This window comes from Onychomys torridus, chromosome 4 (assembly GCF_903995425.1).
Source record: "Onychomys torridus chromosome 4, mOncTor1.1, whole genome shotgun sequence".
In the NCBI taxonomy this organism is placed as follows: domain Eukaryota; kingdom Metazoa; phylum Chordata; class Mammalia; order Rodentia; family Cricetidae; genus Onychomys; species Onychomys torridus.
This window is the reverse complement of record NC_050446.1, coordinates 109852889-109872189: the sequence shown is the minus strand read 5'-3', so window position 1 is coordinate 109872189 and position 19301 is coordinate 109852889. Positions and strand designations below refer to the sequence as shown.

Here is a 19301-nt window from a genome sequence, read left to right as displayed (position 1 = left end):
ACTTTTAAGCTAAAAAAAAAAAAAAAAATGAGGAATTGCTGTAAGGTCCAAACAACTTAATGCTAGTAATTTGCATAGGATTCCCAACAGATGTTCCTGTTTCTATAAAAAAATAAAAACTATCTCACAGTGTCTCTGTGAGTTTGGTGTTGTGCCTGAGGGTGCCTTGGCACACATTTTAGGAATAATTACTTTAAACTTCATAGAATGGGTAACTACTCTCACATAGAAATCTGTTCTTCAATGTCAACAGTAATTACCACAGTTATTCCTTCCTTCAGCTTTCTTAGGGGCTTCTGTTCAGTTCAGATCTGCACCTACCTCCTTATCAACCTTAGCTGTGGATGCTTTACCACCTCCTCACCTCAGCATCTTCAGAAGTAAGCTGAGGCTTCCTCTCTCCCTGGAGACAAGACTTTTCCTTTTTATTAGGAGTCATTATTCAGCTCAGAAGTGTACAAGGCCTTTCCTACCTACCCTCTTGGGTAGGAAACATCCAGCAAATCACAGACATCTGTAAATTTCTCCATACCACATAGCTTTCTGGTAACAGGAACCCTTTGGCACATGTCTACAAACTGCAGTCTTTACCTTGAATGCATCTCTTTCTTGTCTGGAGTCTTTCTTTGGCTTTTCTACTCCAGCCCAAATATCTTCCCTTCTAAAATGTCTCCAAGACTTAACTGGACCCGTCCCCAGATATTTTTCGACTTGTAGATTTTATTTTTTGACATTCATTATACCTCAATAAACAAGGCAGTAGTTTGCTTCCAGAACTGTCTGCACAGACCTTTGTGCACACCTTTTTTTTTCAAGTTATTCTACTCTTTCAGTGATATTCCCATGTGAACAAGTCAGCACAAATAGAGATCACTCCCATGACTGTAGAGCTACCTTGGGTTGTGTTGCTCTGCCTCAACCATTCTTATCTCTATTTAAAGTTTGCCCAATTAAGCTCCAGGTGGCAGTGTGTGCACTATCACAAGTTTGTTAGTGCCTGGAAATGAGATGATATATGTGCATGCACAATGGGTCTCTTGTTAAAGTTAAAACCTTCCTTTCTGCAAAAAAGAAAAGGGAAAGTGCTGGGAATGTCTTTCTGTATGCTGTGGATGTGTGTTGTTCTGATTTGGTTGATAAATAAAACGCTGATTGGCCAGTAGCCAGGAAGGAAGTATAGGTGGGATAAGCAGAGAGGAGAATTCTGGGAACAGGAAGGCTGAGTCAGTAGTCGCCAGCCAGACATAGTGAAGGCAGAACTGAGAAAAGGTACCAAGCTGCATGGCTAAACATAAATAAGAATTATGGGTTAGTTTAAATGTAAGAGCTAGTCAGTGGTAGGCCTGAGCTAATGGCCAAGCAGTTTTAATTAATATAAGCCTCTATGTGTTTATTTGGGTCCAAGAGGCTGCAGGGCTGCAGGAGCCAGGCAGGACCAGGAAAACTTCAGCTACAGTCTCTCTCCTACCTCATCAAGAGATGAGGGCCTATCTGTGCTTTCTTATCCAGTACTATTTCTCTCAAAGTGCTTATTCTGCTTTCTGGTTCATGTTTGGCTCCCATAGGAACTGCTCTATACTTCAGCCTCCATTTTTTGGCCAAAGTTATCGATTAAGGAGATCATTGATTTAATTATAACTTGATTTCTAGCCATGTGTGACTTCTCTAAAGGTAGCATGGCTGGCCAATCATATGACCCCAGCAAGGCTTTTCCCTAAGATTCACTTACAGGTCAATGAAGAAATAAATAAAACCCTGTCTTGTCTACCATTCTGAATAAGATGATACTAATACTAGCCAGAAACAACAGAGAAAGGGGGAAAGTGAGAACAATCACATGTGGGCTACAGGAAGTACCAGAGGCTGTTTCTAGATAGATCTCTGCCTATTTCCCGTCCTTAGATTTCTATACTTCTTACATGATTGTATCCTGCTCATTTTTTTCTAGTATATATTATTACTCAAGTTAGTCCAATATAAGTTTCTAGTTCTTGCAATCTGGATAAACTTGACAAAAACAAGCAAACAAACAACAACAACAACAAATCCTAAAAATTTCTCCATGGCTCCACAAATAAGAAGAAAGAACTTGAGTTTTGGTCCAAAGTTTTCATTGCGTGAGATGTGAACACATGACCCTGAGGAATGGTTTTCATAGTAACAAAAGCACTTTTGAAGTGCTTTTTAACACTGACCTAAGAACAGAGGGCATTAAGTTTTGTAATTAAGTATGTTAGTTACAAGCCTAACCAGGAATGAACAATTTATAGGTAGGAATGAACAAAGATTTAAAGATTTCCTATGAAATGAACCAAGAGTACACATGGGTAATCTGGAATTCTGCAAATGATGTTTAAGTTTAACTTTGATATAATTCTTCTTTCCTCAAAGTAATACACATCTTTTTCACTTTGTTTATTTGTTTACTATTCATGACAATCCCCTAGATAAATGTCCAAACAATTTAAAGACTCAAAAACCAAAACCAAACCAAAAAAAAAAAAAACTAAAGTCCCCTGAGAATAGAATTTCATGCTTGTTTTCAGCTCTGAACTAAATTTCAATTGGTTTAGTCACTGGAGGAAGGGAAAAATTTTCCACAGAAGAAAATGAATTCCTGATGCTGAATCAAAGAGAATAAAAGATGTGCGGCCAGAAATGATCATATTTGTAGTCTCTCTGAGAAGGACGGTTGAGAAAATGGACAAAACACAGCGTCAACATACAGGGCCCTTCCTTCTTCACCAACTCCCTGAGAAGTATCTCTTTCATTAGTTCTTGGTGAGCATCAAAGCCCCTCTAGTGACTTTTCCCTGTGAACTGTTCAACTTCTACAAAGAAGGAATATACAATGTATGTTAATTATTTAGTGATCCAAAGGCCAAACACAACATGACAACTTGAAGACATGGTAGATGTTTACTCTGGGGTGTCTTGGCCACAGGAGTTGAGAAATTTTCATTCCTGTATTCAGCAACTCCTTGCTGAACATCTACAGCATATAGTCTTATTATGAGCAAAAGGGGCCCTGTCCACAGAGAGCTGATTTTCTTCATTAATTTCATTCTCATCTCAGAGAAGAAAGTTTTGGATGAAAAGGTAGTCATCTTGATTATTCTTTAAAACAGTCAGTTTTTCCTACCTATGCAATCATTACTTATTTATATATATGTATATTTTTCCATAACTCAAGTTAATTTATACCTACGCACTTGAATCTAAATGCTTTGGTGTTGTTTATTGCAGTTCTTAGGATTAAAACCAGGTACTCATACATGACAACCAAGTGCTCGACCACTGAACTGGACCTAGACCCTCAGTTTGGACTTAAATATTTACATGATCCTTAGATTAAATTTCTGTTATTCAGAAAGAAATAAAATTGAAAATCTGGCCAACACTCTTATTTATTGTAAAGAGTTTCATCCAACGAACTCCTAACATTTTAAATTATTTTTCACTCTGAAATTATGCCACATTAATTGCCTTCTTTCACTTTTGGGAGATGTGAATGGAACAGTATGATATGCTTCCTTGAAGATACGTCTGCTAGCCTTCTATGAGGCCACAAAACTATTTATAAACCAATAAGTTTGGTGCAAGGAGCCGTGGTCTGCTTTGCAGCCTAAGTGACACATGGTGGCTTGTGTCATTGCAGCTCTTTGGGCCTTATGATTTTGAAAGCCACAGTGGCCACTTACTTCAGAATAAATGAAATAAATACTAGTTGCTTGAAACAACCATTATTGCAAATAGATGTTTTCAGATAATTAGCAATATAAGTCTGACTAGAATAGACAGTGTTTGTCTTATTTGTAACTTGCTTATAAATCATGGGTTCTATGGTCCATTTGGAAGGCAGGCCCAGGGAAGCTGTCCATGGAGATAAACATAATGTCAGTCATTCCTTTTCTAAATGCAAAACATATCATTTCAGCATCCTTCATTTGCCAGAAGAAATGCAGTAATTCCTGAAATTTCAGGATGCTCAAGCTAAAAGGCCCCACAGGTGGATTTTACTTTGAAATTTTCCTTACATCAGAATGTCTTTCTCCTCAAGCTGCTTTATACTGATGCAAACAAAAGCTGTTCATTCCCTGATTTGCCTTTAGGTTTTGTTATTCATTGTTATTTTCTTTAATCTTTCTTAAATAGTCATTAGCAACATTTAAAAGACATCAAGACAATATACATTGTGTACAGAAGAAGAAAGAAGAAAAACAAAGGTTGAACAATTTGTTGCTTTAAACTAAACATCCTAATTATTATTTTAATATCTGTGGGAGGTGAGGCATTTCTACATCCTATGATATAGGGGAAAGTAGAGAAATTAACATCTTAGTCAAAGCAGACTTTCTGAGAATTCTTGTATAAACCTCTTGTTTTAGAAGTGGTGATACAGACAATAAGGAGGTGAAATAGTTTTATTAAAAGGTACATATATGAAAACAGAAGCCATTTCTCCTTTCCTCAATCCTATGCAAATTATCTTTGGTAAAGAATTACTACCATATTCTAGCCACATGGTTAAATTTCCATGAATAATTGTTCTATTAAATCTAACATGCAAACTATGAGGGACGTGCACACATTTTTTTTTTTTCTAAAGTTAGCTCTGATTCTCTACCTTTTCCTGCCTTCACACTTTATATTGTGCTTTACACCTACTCAAAACAACATAGAGTCTGTGTCTCTAACCATTGCCAAGTTATATGACTTGGCTTAACCAACATAATAAAAAAGAAGTTAGGAACTCTTGAGAAACTTTCAGCAGATGTTAGGTAGCTAATAAAGAACCAGTGGGGAGGAGGGGACATTTGAAGGAAAGGTAAATAGAACATAATGTTATAAAGAGATAAAGGAGAAACTAAAATGGGAAGATCAAATGGAGAGGGAGATGGAAGGGCAGAGTAGAGGAGGGAATATGGGGAGAGACAACTAACATTAAACGCCACATGGACACCTAGAAGCTTTCTAAAACACATATACACATACATATATATGAAATTTAAATGGAGACATCATATAATGGGGGGAACAATGCCCCAACTAGACAACCAGACATCTTATGCCACCAAGTAAAACCTCCTCTACCAGGAATGAGCTACATCTTGTTGAGTCATTGGGATCTATAGACCCCACCCTCAGACATCACAGGCTGTAGCTAAGGCTATTGGTTACTCTCCACAACCTGATAGTAAGGCCCCATTGCTGAAGACACAACTTACTTATGTCATTGACCACAGAGAAACTAAGCTGGTGCCAAATTAGAAGCTTAACCCTAATGATTAATTAGCATTCATGGTACTGGAAGGTACTGATATCAGAAAAGAAAACTAATCATTGATATTGTCCAGCTACAAAACACAGGGTTTGTAGGTATACTTGTGCAGTAGTGACACTAATGTTATAGGAGTAATCAAGCACTTTTGATTAGATTTAAGGCCCATTTCATGATATGGAACCCATACCTAATATGTAAAGTGTCCAAACCCTAAGACTTGATAGATTATAGGTCCTAGCTGAAAATCTACTACTATTCTTTTAAAAGGATAATAGGGAAAAAAAAAGACCACTAATGACATAACTCTATATATCTATAGATCAGAGTATCAATTAACTCCTTTTTTTTTAAATTTAATTTTTTTGAGACAGGGTTTCTCTGTGTAGTTTTGGGGCCTGTCCTGGACCTCACTCTGTAGAGATCCTCCTACCTCTGCCTCCTGAGTGCTGGGATCAAAGGCATGTACCACTGCCACCCGGCTTATCACTTAACTCTTAACAGAGAAGCTTCTGCTTCTTGCAGTTGATGGTAATTAACACAGAGACCCATAACTGAACAATGGAAAGAGAGTGAGAGACTCTGAACCACTCAACCCTAAATAGGATGTCTTTGACAAATCCCTTTCCTCAAGGCTCGTGGATCTATACTAAATAGGAGGGGGAAAGAGTGTGAGAGCCAGAGTGGTGGAGGACTCCAAGAAAAAGTGTCTTCTTGATATTACAGGACTGATGTACATACAATGTCATGGTTCGTGAAGACTGGCAGCATGCATAAGACTACATAGGTTCAAACCAAACAAAATCTCAGCACTGAGAAGGGCAAGTAGACACAAAGACCTTCCTCTAACCGAGAAGCCAGTTGTAGTTGCTACTTGCTGGAAAGGGAAAGGAATGGTTGCCCAGGAGTAGTTGGAGAAGACAAAATAGACTCCATTTTCTTGTGTGGATACTTTTTGTCTTGTCTTTGTCTGTTTTTGTCTTATTTTTTTCCTTTGATTTTGGGGTGTTTTTTTATTTTTGGAGTTTGGGTGGTTTTCTGAGAGAAAGTTGTATGGGTAGGGTAGTGGGTAGGGTATTGAAGAAGTTGGGGGAAGGAAAAGAATATGATCAAAATACATTGTATGAAAAACATTTAAATAAAAATATAAATAAATATATATTCTAGTTTCTAAATAGGAAAAAATCAGAGCTAATCAAATTAGTAAGTCGAAGACCTGGCTAAGAAACCACCACTAGTGACACAGGAATTTCCCTGGGAAGGGGAAATAGAAGAGATCTCCTTGGTAAACTAGGGGCCAGCAGAGATGGGAACATGAGGGTTTGATTTGGTTGGGGCTGATGGAGTGGGGAGAATAATGAAAGAGATATCTTGATTGGGGAGCATTTGGGGTCAGGTAGAAACCTAGTGCAAGGGAAATTCATGAATCTACAAGGATGACCCCAGCTAAGACTCCTAGCAATAGTGGAGAGGTAGCCTGAATTGGCTTCAGACTAGTGACTACCCCAACTGTCATCAGAGAGCCTTCATCCAGTATTGCTGTGGATATCGCTCTGAGTAAATAAAATGCTGATTGGCCAGTAGCCAGGCAGGAAGTGTAGGCGGGACAAGCAGAGAAGAGAATTCTGGAAACAGGAAGGCTGGGTGAGAGAGACACTGCCAGCCACCACCATGACAAGGGAGATGTAAGGTACAGGTAAGCCACAAGCCACATGGCAAGTTATAGATTAATAGAAATGGGTTAACTTAAGATAGAAGAAGTAGATAACAAGAAACCTGCCATGGCCATACAGTTTATAAATAATATAAACATCTGAGTGATTATTTTATATGTGGGTTGTCGGACCACGGGGGCTTGGTGGCACCTGGAGAGAAGATCTCCAACTACACAATATGGAAACAAATGCAGAGATCCACAGCTAAGCACTGGGCAGAGCTTGGCGAATCCTGTTGAAGAGAGGGAGAAGGGATTTGTACAAGCTAGGGGAAGGGTCAAGGTCATCACAGGGGAACCCACAGAAACAACTAACCTAGGTTCATAGGAGCTCACATACTCTAGCTGAAGAGCCTACATCAAACTGACCTAGGTCCTCTACATATGTGTAACAGTTATGTAGCTTGATGTACATGTGCAACTTTTAGTGGTAGAAGCAGGGCCTATCCCTGACACTTTGGCTGCTTCCAAGAACCTATTCCTCATACTGAGTCACCTAGCCTAGCCTTAGTACAGGGGAGGAGCTTGGTCTGACCTCAACTTGATATGCCATGCTTTGTTGAAGCCCATGGGAGGCCTGCCCCTTTCTAAGGAGGTGTGGATTTGGGGGATGAGGTTATGGGAGGAAAGGAGGAAGAAGAAACTGTGGTCTGGAAATAAAATAAATGAATAAATTTAATTAATAAAAAAAATTACTACAAAAAAAAGGAAAGAAACCACCCCTAGGAAGGCAGGTTCATTTAATGACAATGTACTTTTCCCTCTCAGATTTTCTACTTTGAGTATTTCCATAGAATTCCTTGTGGCTGGACCTCCTTGCACAGTGAAATTCTATGTCACACACTCCTTAAGTGTACTTTATTTAATTTTGTCTTTGGCATCTATCAGAATGTTGTGCTAATGTTATTATTTTTAGTGAACATTTGTTTAGGAATTTATTGATGTCATGGCCTCTTAATCTCTGAACTGTAAAACCCAAGCAATTCTAACCCCAAAGCCATTTTAGGAGATGAAATAACTCTGTTTAAATTTCCTTATGACCCTTTTACCTGGGGCCTGATGACTTTTTAATTACACTTGAATTTGTCTAATTTAGCTTGGGTAACCCACCCATCATTCAGACTCACCACCAAAGATTTAAAAAAAAATCAAAACTGTCACTCTGGCCAGCTTTCAGTCAGAGGCTCTTGGGCAGCCCAATCTCCAGTCATTACATTTAGAATTGAAAAGTGTGCTATTCATGTTGGAAGCAGGGTGATGGAGTGTGAACTGTGGAAGCCAAATGGCCGTGAAATAAGCTGTGAGCTTCCAAATCTGTGGAGTCTGGGTCTTAGCCTTCTTAACAAAAGCCTTCGTAAGTGGTTTACCCGAACTCCCAGCTCACAAACACTGTGGTGAAGTGAGCGTTTTGAGATGGTTGCTTAACATTTGACCTGACAGGGCCATGTTGAAATGGATACATATACATATGTTTGTTTTACTCTAGTTCAACAGCATATGTGTTTTCTTTCTTCAGTAGAAGGGAGTGAACACATGTATTCTAGCATTCCACTTCTCCCAGGATTTCGGTTCTTCCTACCCCACAGCAAACAGGGCTCAACTGGTTTCCACATTCTACAGTGTGGTTCCTCCATGTGGTATCTCCCATACCCTCTGACAGCACCTATCCTGTTCTGAGGACAACACACAAGAGATGGAGTCCCCGAAATCCCAGATCTGTGTTCCCTCCCCTGTATCCCATCTGTCTTATTCAATACTGTGTAACCTTCCCAACATGGAGCCATTCTGCTATTCTTTCAAGACCCAGATACTTTACATGCCACATCTTCTTTCTAGAAAAGCTCTCTTCCATGTGTGTGCCTGGACCAACCCTTCAGCTCCTGACTCAAATGTTGCCTCATCAATCAGTATGCCAGTCTTTCCATGACAAGTCTCTTTAAAATTTCTAGGCACATTGTTCACTCTTCTCCAGCCATGAACATCTTTTCCCCCAGTACTAATATCATCTTTCTCACGATCCCTTCTTGCTACTTAATATACAAAATATATTGCTAACTCATTGTATTTATGATCTATGCCTCCCTGGTAGAAGGTTAGCTCCAGAAGGGCTAGGATTGTTGTTGCCATTTTTATCCAATATTTGTTTGGAATGTTTAATTAGCAAATAGCAATACTAATAAGTATTTAATGACTCCATGAATGAAGTAGATTTCTCCTTTTGAGGTGATAAAAATTATGACATTGATTATAATGATAGTTGTTCTTATCTGTGCATATCCTGAAATTGTGCATCTTATGTGATATGTGAGACAACGTTCTTGAAGGAGAGAGAATCCCAGCCATCAAAACTAAATATTTGGCTGTGCATGCTCTGCATGAGCAATAAACACAAAACAATCCCTTCATCATGGCATTGGCCTACAATGCTATGTGAAGTAGGAGAGATATCGATATAGTGGTTAGGAAGCAGAGAGTCTATGGGCAGATGGGTAATGTTCAAATCACAGATGGACCACTTTCTAGTCAGAATACCTTGGAAAAGTCACCACATGGAAAATGTGCTGACAATCCCAAAAACTAATGAGTGCTTTTTTTTGAGGACCAATCAGAATGATGATTCCTATAAATGGCTTAGCATAGTATATGGCCCAATAGTGAGTGTTCAATACACTGCTAGTACATTCATTGTTATATTCTGGAGTTTTAGCCACAGCTTATTGGAGAAGATCAGATGGTAGTAGTTGGAGCTGGAGGCAAGTCATCATTTATTATCAAAATGAACTTTGACTCCCATGGGTCTTTCAAGGCAATTCTCCACCCAGCTCCCCAGTCCCTTCTCAAGCATTCTTTTATTGTTTCAATCTTTAAAAAATAATAATTTACAATTTTTATGTGTATATGTCTGTGCTTGAGTGTGTATCTGTCCACTGTGTGCATGCAGTGGTAGTGGAGTTCAGAAAGGGAATTGGATCTTCTGGAACTGGAGTTACAAGCAGTTGTAAGCTACGATGTGGGTGCTGGGAACAGTATCCAGATCTGCTGTAATGCCAGTCAGTGCTCTGAACTTTTGAGTTATCTGTCTAGCCTCTTACAGCTTCCATTTTATTTCAGTAGTCCATCACCAAGGCAACTGTGGAACTTGTTAAAAGATCTCTGTGAACTTCACATTTAAGTTCCAGGACCTCAAATAAAGGTTCTTAGAACAGGATTATCAGCAACAGCCTATTCTCTGGAAGGCCCATTGAACTAGGATTTAGAACAAGACCTCCATCTGGGTTTTAAACCAGCCTTCCAGAGGATCCTGAGAATAACTGGCCAAGTAGAATATGATTTAGATAGGTTAGTCATGTGATTCCGACTTTTTGATTTTATATTGGAAGATCCAGAGAGAGGACAAAAGCATTATAACAAGTCACCTACTACACAGTACATTTTCTTTTTTCTTCAATAGTTTAGGTCAGCATATAAAATAAGGGGTTTCATTGCTACAGCTTCACACACGAGTATCATTGTGTCTTGTGTAGATTCAATCCTCCTCCCTTTCTCCATCCCTCTTCTCCACCCCTAGCTGGTCCTTTCCTTCATCTCAAACAGTATCCTCTGCTTTCATGCACATCCATGTGTGTGGCTCATTCACACATCCAGCTCCTGTCTGTGAGAGAAACAGGGTATTTTACCTCTTTCTCTGTTAACCTTGCTTGCTCTCCCTTTCTCCTTCCTGCTTTAGAGTCCCTGTTCTGTTTTCGTGCCACATATTTATATTTAAATCTAGACTGGACACATGAGATGGCACATGTGATATGTCTTTCTGAGTCTGGCTTATTTCATTTAACATGATGATCTCCACTAATACCCATTTTCCTGCATGTGAAACAACTTAACTCTTCTCTATGGCCTACTAACACTGTATATTTACCACATTTTCTCTATCTATTCATTTTTCTGATGGACACCTTGGCTAGTTCCCATCTACTGACTGCTGTGAATGGGGCAATGATAAATAGAAATGTACAAGTGTCTCTGAATATGTTGACTTAAGATTACTCTGGGTGTCTGAGTCATGTGGTAATCCTAATTTTAGTTTTGTGAGAGCTTCAATACTTATGTTCATAGTGGCTAGACTGGTTTACCTTTCGCCCAGCAGTGCACGAAAGTTTACCTTTTCCCACATCCTCACTGGTATTTGCTGTTATTTGTGATGCTAGCCATTCTGACCTGGGTAAAACAGAATCTCAAAGTAGTTTTAATTTGCATTTCCTTGACAGCTAAGGATGTTGAACATTAAAAAAAAAATCATTGGTCACTTATATATCTTCTTTTGAAAATTACCTACTCAATGCATTTGCCCATTCACTGGTTGGATGACTTGTTTTTCTGGTGTTGAAACTGGGCACTTCTTTATAGATTCTAATTTGCTCTTAGATGTATAATTGGCAAAGATTTTCTTCCTCCCATGTAGTGGTATTTGCTCCGCCTATAACCTTGGGCTATAGGGCCCAAAGGAGGCGGTGCTTCCTGCCACTGTACGTGACTTTTTAAAGGAGAGGTAGAAGGGTCAAATGCCCCTTCTCTCTGTTCCTGCCTGCTGGGTGGATTTGCTCCGGGTCAGATCAGAGGAGTACTTCACCTGTCTACTCCGTTCTGTGTTTGTGAGTCTATTTCCTCAACTTATCTTAATAAATTTCCCTAATACTTCTTAAACAGACTCCTGTGGATTGGTTGCTTTACTTCCATATCTGTCTTTTCATTCCCAGTGAATCTCCTTACTTGTACAGACTCATAGCAAAGAGATGATCATTCTATCTACTCAATATACTACTCATTTTGGTCAAGGTTATTCATTCCTTTTGTTTTTGGCAATTGCTTGTTTTCAAAGCTAGAATTTTATTATGGAATTCACTTTGTGTGTGTCTATGTGTGTGATTAAAGGTCAAATATCTCTATCATTTATTAAAGCATCAAAAACAGTATCAAGAATTTCAGAATCCATGAGAAAATATTTTGGCAGGCACACCTTGTCACTAACAAAGAGGGTGTCTTTTGCTTTCACAGGTAGCCTTGAGGCTTTGAAGGAAGAACAGGACAGTGGGCAGCATAGAGCTTTGTTGTGTTTGTTCATGAAAAACTTGGTGATATTCACAAGTAGAAATGAAAACTTACTTGTAGCACATGCTTCATTTTTGAAAAAAAAAATTTACTTCCTTGTACCATCCCAAAGAACCCTGGAAACTGAGATAACCTGACATCCAAAAATAAGCGATGAAAGGGAAAAACAAAACAAAACAAAACATAGCTCCATGGAGGGAACAGAGGAACTTATCAAACATGTGGGAAGTGTTAGTGTGGTGGGCATTGAGAGTGGCCTCTGTATTCGCCATGCTGGTGCCATTCACTTCTACACTGTGCCCTCTGAGTCATCTGAGAGCTGCAAACATTTGCTCCTCCAAAAAGCCCTGCAGCTGCACAAACACAGCCCATGCTCCTCGGCTTACCAGTTTAATGTGCTCTCGCTTCTGGTACTTCTCACTGTAATACTGCTCTTGCCGAAGATTAAGCAGCTGCTGCTGCTGCTTGTCCTTCAAGTCTATTAACTTCTGGGTCATCTCTGCATCCAGGGCAGCAAGGTCTTGCTCAATGGCAGATGAGCCATGGTCAGGGCTGCTGGGTTCAGATCTGCAAAGACACAGAGCTTAGCTCAGGAACTAAGCAGGTGGTAACAGGTGCTTGGAAGGTTCTGGAATGACTCCTCTCAGGGTCACTGGTCTTGGGAAGAGACAAAGCCACTAGAAGGAGAAGGTGAGACTCCCACATCCAGATAGAAAACTGTCTTTGAGTAAATTGCTCTTCACATTATATGGAGTGCTCAGGGGAGATGATGGATGAGTGAGAAATGATGTAATGAACACAATGCCTAGTGACTACTTTGAGAAACATGTAGAGTCTACTTGTGGATGAGGAAGATGGGTGGCAGGAAGAAATAGCTAGGACCTCAAGACCTTCGCTTCTCCTGACACATCTTTAGATATTACTTGTTTTAGAACTTTTTTACTTTTGCTATTTTGAGGAACAGTCTAAAAAATAACCACATGGTAATGTCCTACATGTTCTATAAAAAAAGTGTTCAAACCATTACAACGCCACTAGAAATAAATCATTTGGTGATCTGATACCCGATAAAGCATTGCTCTCTTGGAAAAACATGCAAGCTTTGTTTAATCAGAGAAGTAGAATTATCTGACCTGTATTTCCTTTTCTCAGAGGCTTAGAGAGTTTAGTTCAGTGTTCAAGGACAGAAACTGCATCAAAAGTTGGTGGTGTGCTGCAGAAATACAATGTGAGCTATGCACATGACATTTTACCATGTCATTTAAAACTTTTAGTAGCCATCTTCAAAAAAGAAGTGAGTAATACTAGTTTTAATAAGATATATTATAGGATGGGTATGATGTGAATACCCATAGTCTTAGCATTCAGGAGCCTGAAACGGGTTGATTGTGAATTTGAGTGCCATTTTAGCTACATGCTGAGCCCTGGATGCAAAATAATAATTGTGTGTGTATGTTAATTTAACAAATTAGAAGAACTCAAAAGACATAGAAGTTATTTTATCTTTGTTTTATAATAGACTCCAAGAAATCTGTTGTGTAATCCATAGATTGAGCACATCATAGTACTGATAAAATGTACCTTTTCTTGCCCGGGTTAAATGTGGATTTCCCCACTGAGCTATACCATCAGCCCAAATGACCCCCATTTCAAGGGCCTAATAGCCATATGTGGCTCATGGCTCTTGTCTAAGGTGTGTGTGTGTGTGTGTGTGTGTGTGTGTGTGTGTGTGTGTGTGATTCAAGCAGATCAGAAGGTTTTGGAAGCCCTGTCTGGCTTCCTCTACTTGATGGCATCTTCAGATATCATAGGATGTCCATCCATATACACGTCTCCTGTAATTTTCATGCGCTATTAGGACTTTGCAATATGGTGTAAAAGTGAATAAACAAATGTGTGCATCACTCAATTGGAGTTCTTAGGAGATCTTTTAGAGGAAACTTAACCTTCTCTGGCTGTGTAGTTCAATTTAGCCTTTAGATTCCCCTTCAAAGAGTGACAAATTTCACCTGATATCTTTTACATCTGTTCTACCGCTAAGGAAAGGTGATTTTGCTGCCTTTTAAAAACCAAGCGTTGCATGTTGATCGTGTTTTCACACATGTTACATCATATGTCACAATATGGCTCTGAAGCCACATCTTGTCTTTCTCTATAGCCTGGTGGCCAAAAGGATGGCTCTGAGGACTGTGAGAAGAAGGATGCAGCACAGACTATTGTGTCCTCAGCCCATGGCTTGTCCTCTCGCAGTTTCAGGGCGATTTATAGAAGTGTCAGCTAGAGAAGAGGGCTGTGTTTCTCAGTGGCAATCTTTCAATTTAAGTCAAGCCCTTCAGAGACTTTAATGAGAGCTGATGACATGCTTCCAAGAAAGCTCAGACTGTGAATGCTACATCCGGTTTCCTGGACCTGTGACGAGGGTTGATTACCCTGACCACATCTGCCCATTTATCAGCTAACAGGAAAGATCAGGCCTCTCATAAGAGTGGTTTGTAAAGCAAGTGTCTCGGCTCACCCCTGCCACCCCAGCATTCGGGAGGCTAAAGTAAAACAATATGAAACTGAGATTAGGCTCAGCCAGTATGGGGCCAACCTGAGCCACACAGGGACTGTATCTCCAAAACCCAACCAACTAACCAAATAAAAAAAGGAATACTTTTTAATCCAAACTACAGAAAATCAAGTAAATAAGGGAAACAATGACTTAAAATGCCTTTTTAACCACCATGGTATTTATTTAAAATCTCGAAACATTGAAATAGAACTCAAGGGTACTTGTGCTTTGAAAAATTAAATGCCTTCTAAATTATGTATTTTAACAATATAAATAACATTTTACTTTAAGTAGTGTAGACTGGTGTTCATGATGATTTTCAAATAATGTCTTACACAATGCTATTAATGTTCACTGAAGAACTAAAGTTAAAAAAATGTAAAACTGTTTTGACATTTAGCTAAATAAACCCAAGGAAGACAAAAATTGTTCCCTAAAAATACAACAAGAAAATTTAAGTTACCTGAACTTTATTTCTAGTTCCCTAATCATTAAACATTGGAGAAAATGTTTTCACAATAAAAATGAACCCCACTAATCAGAGAGCAAATATTATTTATCACCAACAGACCTGCAAAGAAAGCTCCAGGAAAATACATGATCACAACTTTGGAAAGTGGGCTCAAACATTTAGAACAGTTGATAAGTAATCTTATTTGGCTTTTGCTGTTTTATAAATACATTCACAGTATGGACATATACACAAGAGCATAATCAGTTTCTAAATCCTTTGTGGGACAATAGGCACCTTTTCTGAAGACAACCACGTCAGGCTCCAAAGTTACTATGCCACAGAACACAGCTGATAGGTAGGTACTGTGCTTTGGCATGTGGCAGCATCCTGTGCTCTGTTTGTGTTTCTGACCAGGCCACAGTGTGAGTGTGCTTCAGGTCCTTGTTACTGTACTGTGGAAGATGTCTGCATATACTTTGTGGGGCTGCTGTGAGGATACACAGGGAAGTGCATGTGAGTGCTTCATTCTTTTGTGTTGTGTTCACCCAGAACCTCAGATTATTTGGAAACCTTCTTTGGAAATTTTCCTGTTTATCTGTTACAAACGCCGAACTGAAATCCGCATGGAAATCGGGAAGCAGACACTGAGACTCTGACCTTTGGCAGCAGGTATCTGCTACAGCTTAGAGACAAAGCCCTGGATCTTCATGCAAGAAATTATACAAGAGGTGCCCATAAGTCTGGGGAATCCTCACTTCTCATCACAGCACAGTCTAAGCCAGTAGTAGTGGCTTTTATGTGGCTGGGGAAGGAGACTGGAGAGGCAGGTGGGATTTAACCAAGGCTTTTATGATGTCTTTCTATTTCTAGGAACCACTGGAGTTCTGGACCAAATTTTTTTTTGAGACATAAACAAAATGAACTTTTATTAAAATATTGAAGCTGAGAGAGATGATAGGGAACACCTTAGTGGGAGCAGGGGGTTTTCAGGGAGAGTTTTCAGAGAACTAATCTTATCACTAACAAGTCTTTGGACCAACAGTGCCAGAAAACTCTATACTATAGCTTGTCAGAACTGCAGAGGCCCCACCACAGGTGTGGATCAGACACTGGGATGGAGGCCTAGATGTCTGAGTCTGAGCAGCTCTCCCATTGCTGTTCTTGTGAGGAAAACTCTGCTTTAGCCAGAGTGGAGTGCCTTGAACAGATGTGGCCATGGTGAACACATATATTTCAATCTCCCCAAAAGTTACCTGCAATGTTACAGAGCCACATAGACCATGTCTTCTCTCCTCAGGGTATCTATTTCATATCCCAAACTCCCTTAGAAAAATAACAAGACAAGAATCCAGTCCTTCCTTCTATTTCTGCCACCTTCTTTCTAGGAGAAACATTTAGCATCACTCAGCTGGACTCCTGATAAAGTGTCCCCTCCCAGTCTCTGTGCTTATGCTCTGAGTCCTCAGTCCTCACAGAGTACCATCTGGACACCACAACTTCAGCATCACCTGATCCAAGCATTACCGAACCAGAACCTGCCAGTTGCTCATGAAAAGCCCAGCATAAGAGTCCAGCTTCCATGCAGCAGCTAGGAGTATTGTCTGAGACTATTAATTAGATTATACACATTTCACCTAATTGTTTTCTTCAGTGGATTCTTACTCAACCACATAAGTTCTGAAGTACTTGCTGCTTGCCCCAGCTCTAAAAGCCCTTGGTTAAATGGTGTTCTGTCTGAGCTGTTAGACTTCGTTTTGTATCATTCTACATGGGGCTTACTAAGTCTCACTCATTTTGCCAACTCTATTAACCATAGAGCAAGTTGATTTTTCCCTTCTTTGAATCTTTCCCCTAGTCTGGAAGCGTCTTCTCTCTCTCTCTCTCTCTCTCTCTCTCTCTCTCTCTCTCTCTCTCTTCTCTCTCTGGTTGTCCGTGGTTGACATCTCATTCTATATTGACATGTAAGAATGCTTTTCCCAGCTGGGAGTTTTGGCATGTGCCTATAATCTCAGCATTTGGACAGCAAGGCACGAAGATTATGAGTTCAAGTCCATCCCAAGTGCCTTAGGGTTTCTATTGCTGTGAGGGAAACACTGTGACCAAAAGCAGCTTGGGAAGGAAAGGTTTATTTGGTTTACATTTCCTGGCTCACAGGCCATTAAGGGAAGCCAAGGCAGGAACTCAAATAAGGTGGAAACCTAGAGGGAGAAGCTGATGCAGAGGCTATGGACAAGTGCAGCTTACTAGCTTGCTCCTAATGGTCTGCTCAGCAGCTTGCTTTCTTTTAGAACCCAGAACCACAAGCCCAGGGGTGGAACCACCCATAATGGGCTCGGGCCTCCCATATCAATCACTAATTAAGAAAATGGCCAATAGGCTTGCCTACAGCCCAGTCCTATGGAGAGATTCTCTACTGGGATTCCCTCCTCTAATATGACTCTACTTTGTGTCAAGTTGACATTAAAACTGGCTGGCACACCAAGCTACATGGTGGCATTCTGCTTCAAAACTCTATAGAGACCTGGGCACATGACTAAGTAGTAAAGACTTGTCCAGCACACACAAGTCCATGGGTTTCTTCCCCAGCACTGTAAAAAAAAAAAAAAAAAAAAAAAAAAAAAACACCAAAACAACAAACAAACAAAAATGGAGGGTATTCTGTTTCTGAAGTCACTCTACATCATAATATTGTTCATTTTTTGATCTTCATGATTATGCTGTATGGTTACATTAGTTATTCATTTCCTTCTCATTACCATGGTGTCTTGGGTTTCTATCACTGTGACTAAAACACCATGACCAAAACCAACTTGAGGAGCAAGGGAATTATTTCATCTTATACTTCCAGGTTCATCATTGAAGGAAGTCAAGGCAGGAACCTCATGATAGGAACTGATGCAGAGACCATGGAGAAATGTTACTGACTTGTTCCTCATGGCTTGCTCAGCTTGCTTTCTTATAGACCCCATGACCATTAGCTCATGGGTGGCACCACTCACTGTGAACTTGACCCTCCCATATCAAACATCAGTCAAGAAAATGCACGACAGCATCTTCCATGAGCAGTTTTGTGGGGACACTTTCTCAGTTGAGGTTTTTCCTTTTACAAAATGACTCTTGCTTGTGTAAGTTAACATAGAACTAACCAGCACATGAGACTATATATTTGCTATTTCAGGGTAAAACTTTTAGAGGCTACAATCATTGCCTTATCCCCAGGGCATGAGAAATACAATAATAATATCATTCAATACCTGTGTTAGGCAAGCTTCTCTTCACCACATTCTGAGTGGTCTGAGTACACAATGCTGTGAGAGCAATAGCCCTCCGTGTATATATCAGGGCATTATGAGTTTCAGGCATCAAAAGAAGGTTGAAACATTTCCCTTGTCTCTCCAACTGCATTCTTGGTATATAAAAGTTCTGTACCTGCCCTGTTGGCAGTTGCTATAGTGGGAGAGGGTGTCAGCCTCCTGATATTTGAGTCAAAGGATAGAGCTCTGGGAGTCTGTGAATCCACCCCAGAATTGTTCAAATGTAAGAATCCCTACCCATAGTCCCAGCTATCCTGGAAACAGAAAAAGAAAGGTAACTGGAGTTCAGCCATTCAAGACTAGTCTGGACAACTAGCAAGATATTGTCTCTTACAAGGAAAAAGGAAAGGAGGGGAAGGAAGGAGGGAGGGAGGATAAGAGGGAGGGAGAAAGTCAAATGCAGTTCACAAGCAAAAGCGAACCAATTCAAGAACAGCAGAGAGTGGAGCAGGTGGTGTGACTTTCCTCCTGTGGTCACACAGGTGAAAAAGCATGGCACAACACATAAATCACCACCCCCCAGGGGCAGCATCTCTTTCCTCATGGTAGAAAGTTAGCAAGTCCCTATCACTCACTTTTTCTTGCTGTCCTTCTTGGCGGACTTTTCCAAGGCTGCCCTCCTTCTCAGGTAGTCGTTCTGGATCTCATTGTACTTGGTGGTGTGCTCCTTTATGAGCTCGGTGGTTTTCTTATGGTGTCTCTTGACCAGGTCTTTCATTTCTTTGTAGTGCTTCTTCTGAAGCTTCACAAATGCTTTCTGTTGCTTGAGCTCTTCGATGGTCTGCGCCTCCACTTCTGCAACAGAGGAAGAGCAGGAGAGCTGAGTGACAGGGTGGACCAAGAGTCCAGAGGAAGGGATGGGGACATCCTGCTCAGAG

The 19301-nt window shown here is 40.1% G+C and overlaps 1 protein-coding gene across 2 annotated transcripts in view; it reads right to left on the bottom strand.

The window, feature by feature from the left end:
• Positions 1-19301, bottom strand: part of Plcb1 (phospholipase C beta 1) — a 696401-nt gene that overhangs the window by 90670 nt on the left and 586430 nt on the right. For both annotated transcript variants that reach the window (XM_036183929.1, XM_036183928.1), the window contains exons 26-27: positions 18999-19218; positions 12488-12668 (exon numbers count right to left, since the gene is read on the bottom strand). In XM_036183929.1, coding sequence (XP_036039822.1) covers positions 12488-12668; positions 18999-19218 — 401 coding nt within the window. The remainder of the gene's footprint in view (positions 1-12487; positions 12669-18998; positions 19219-19301) is intronic.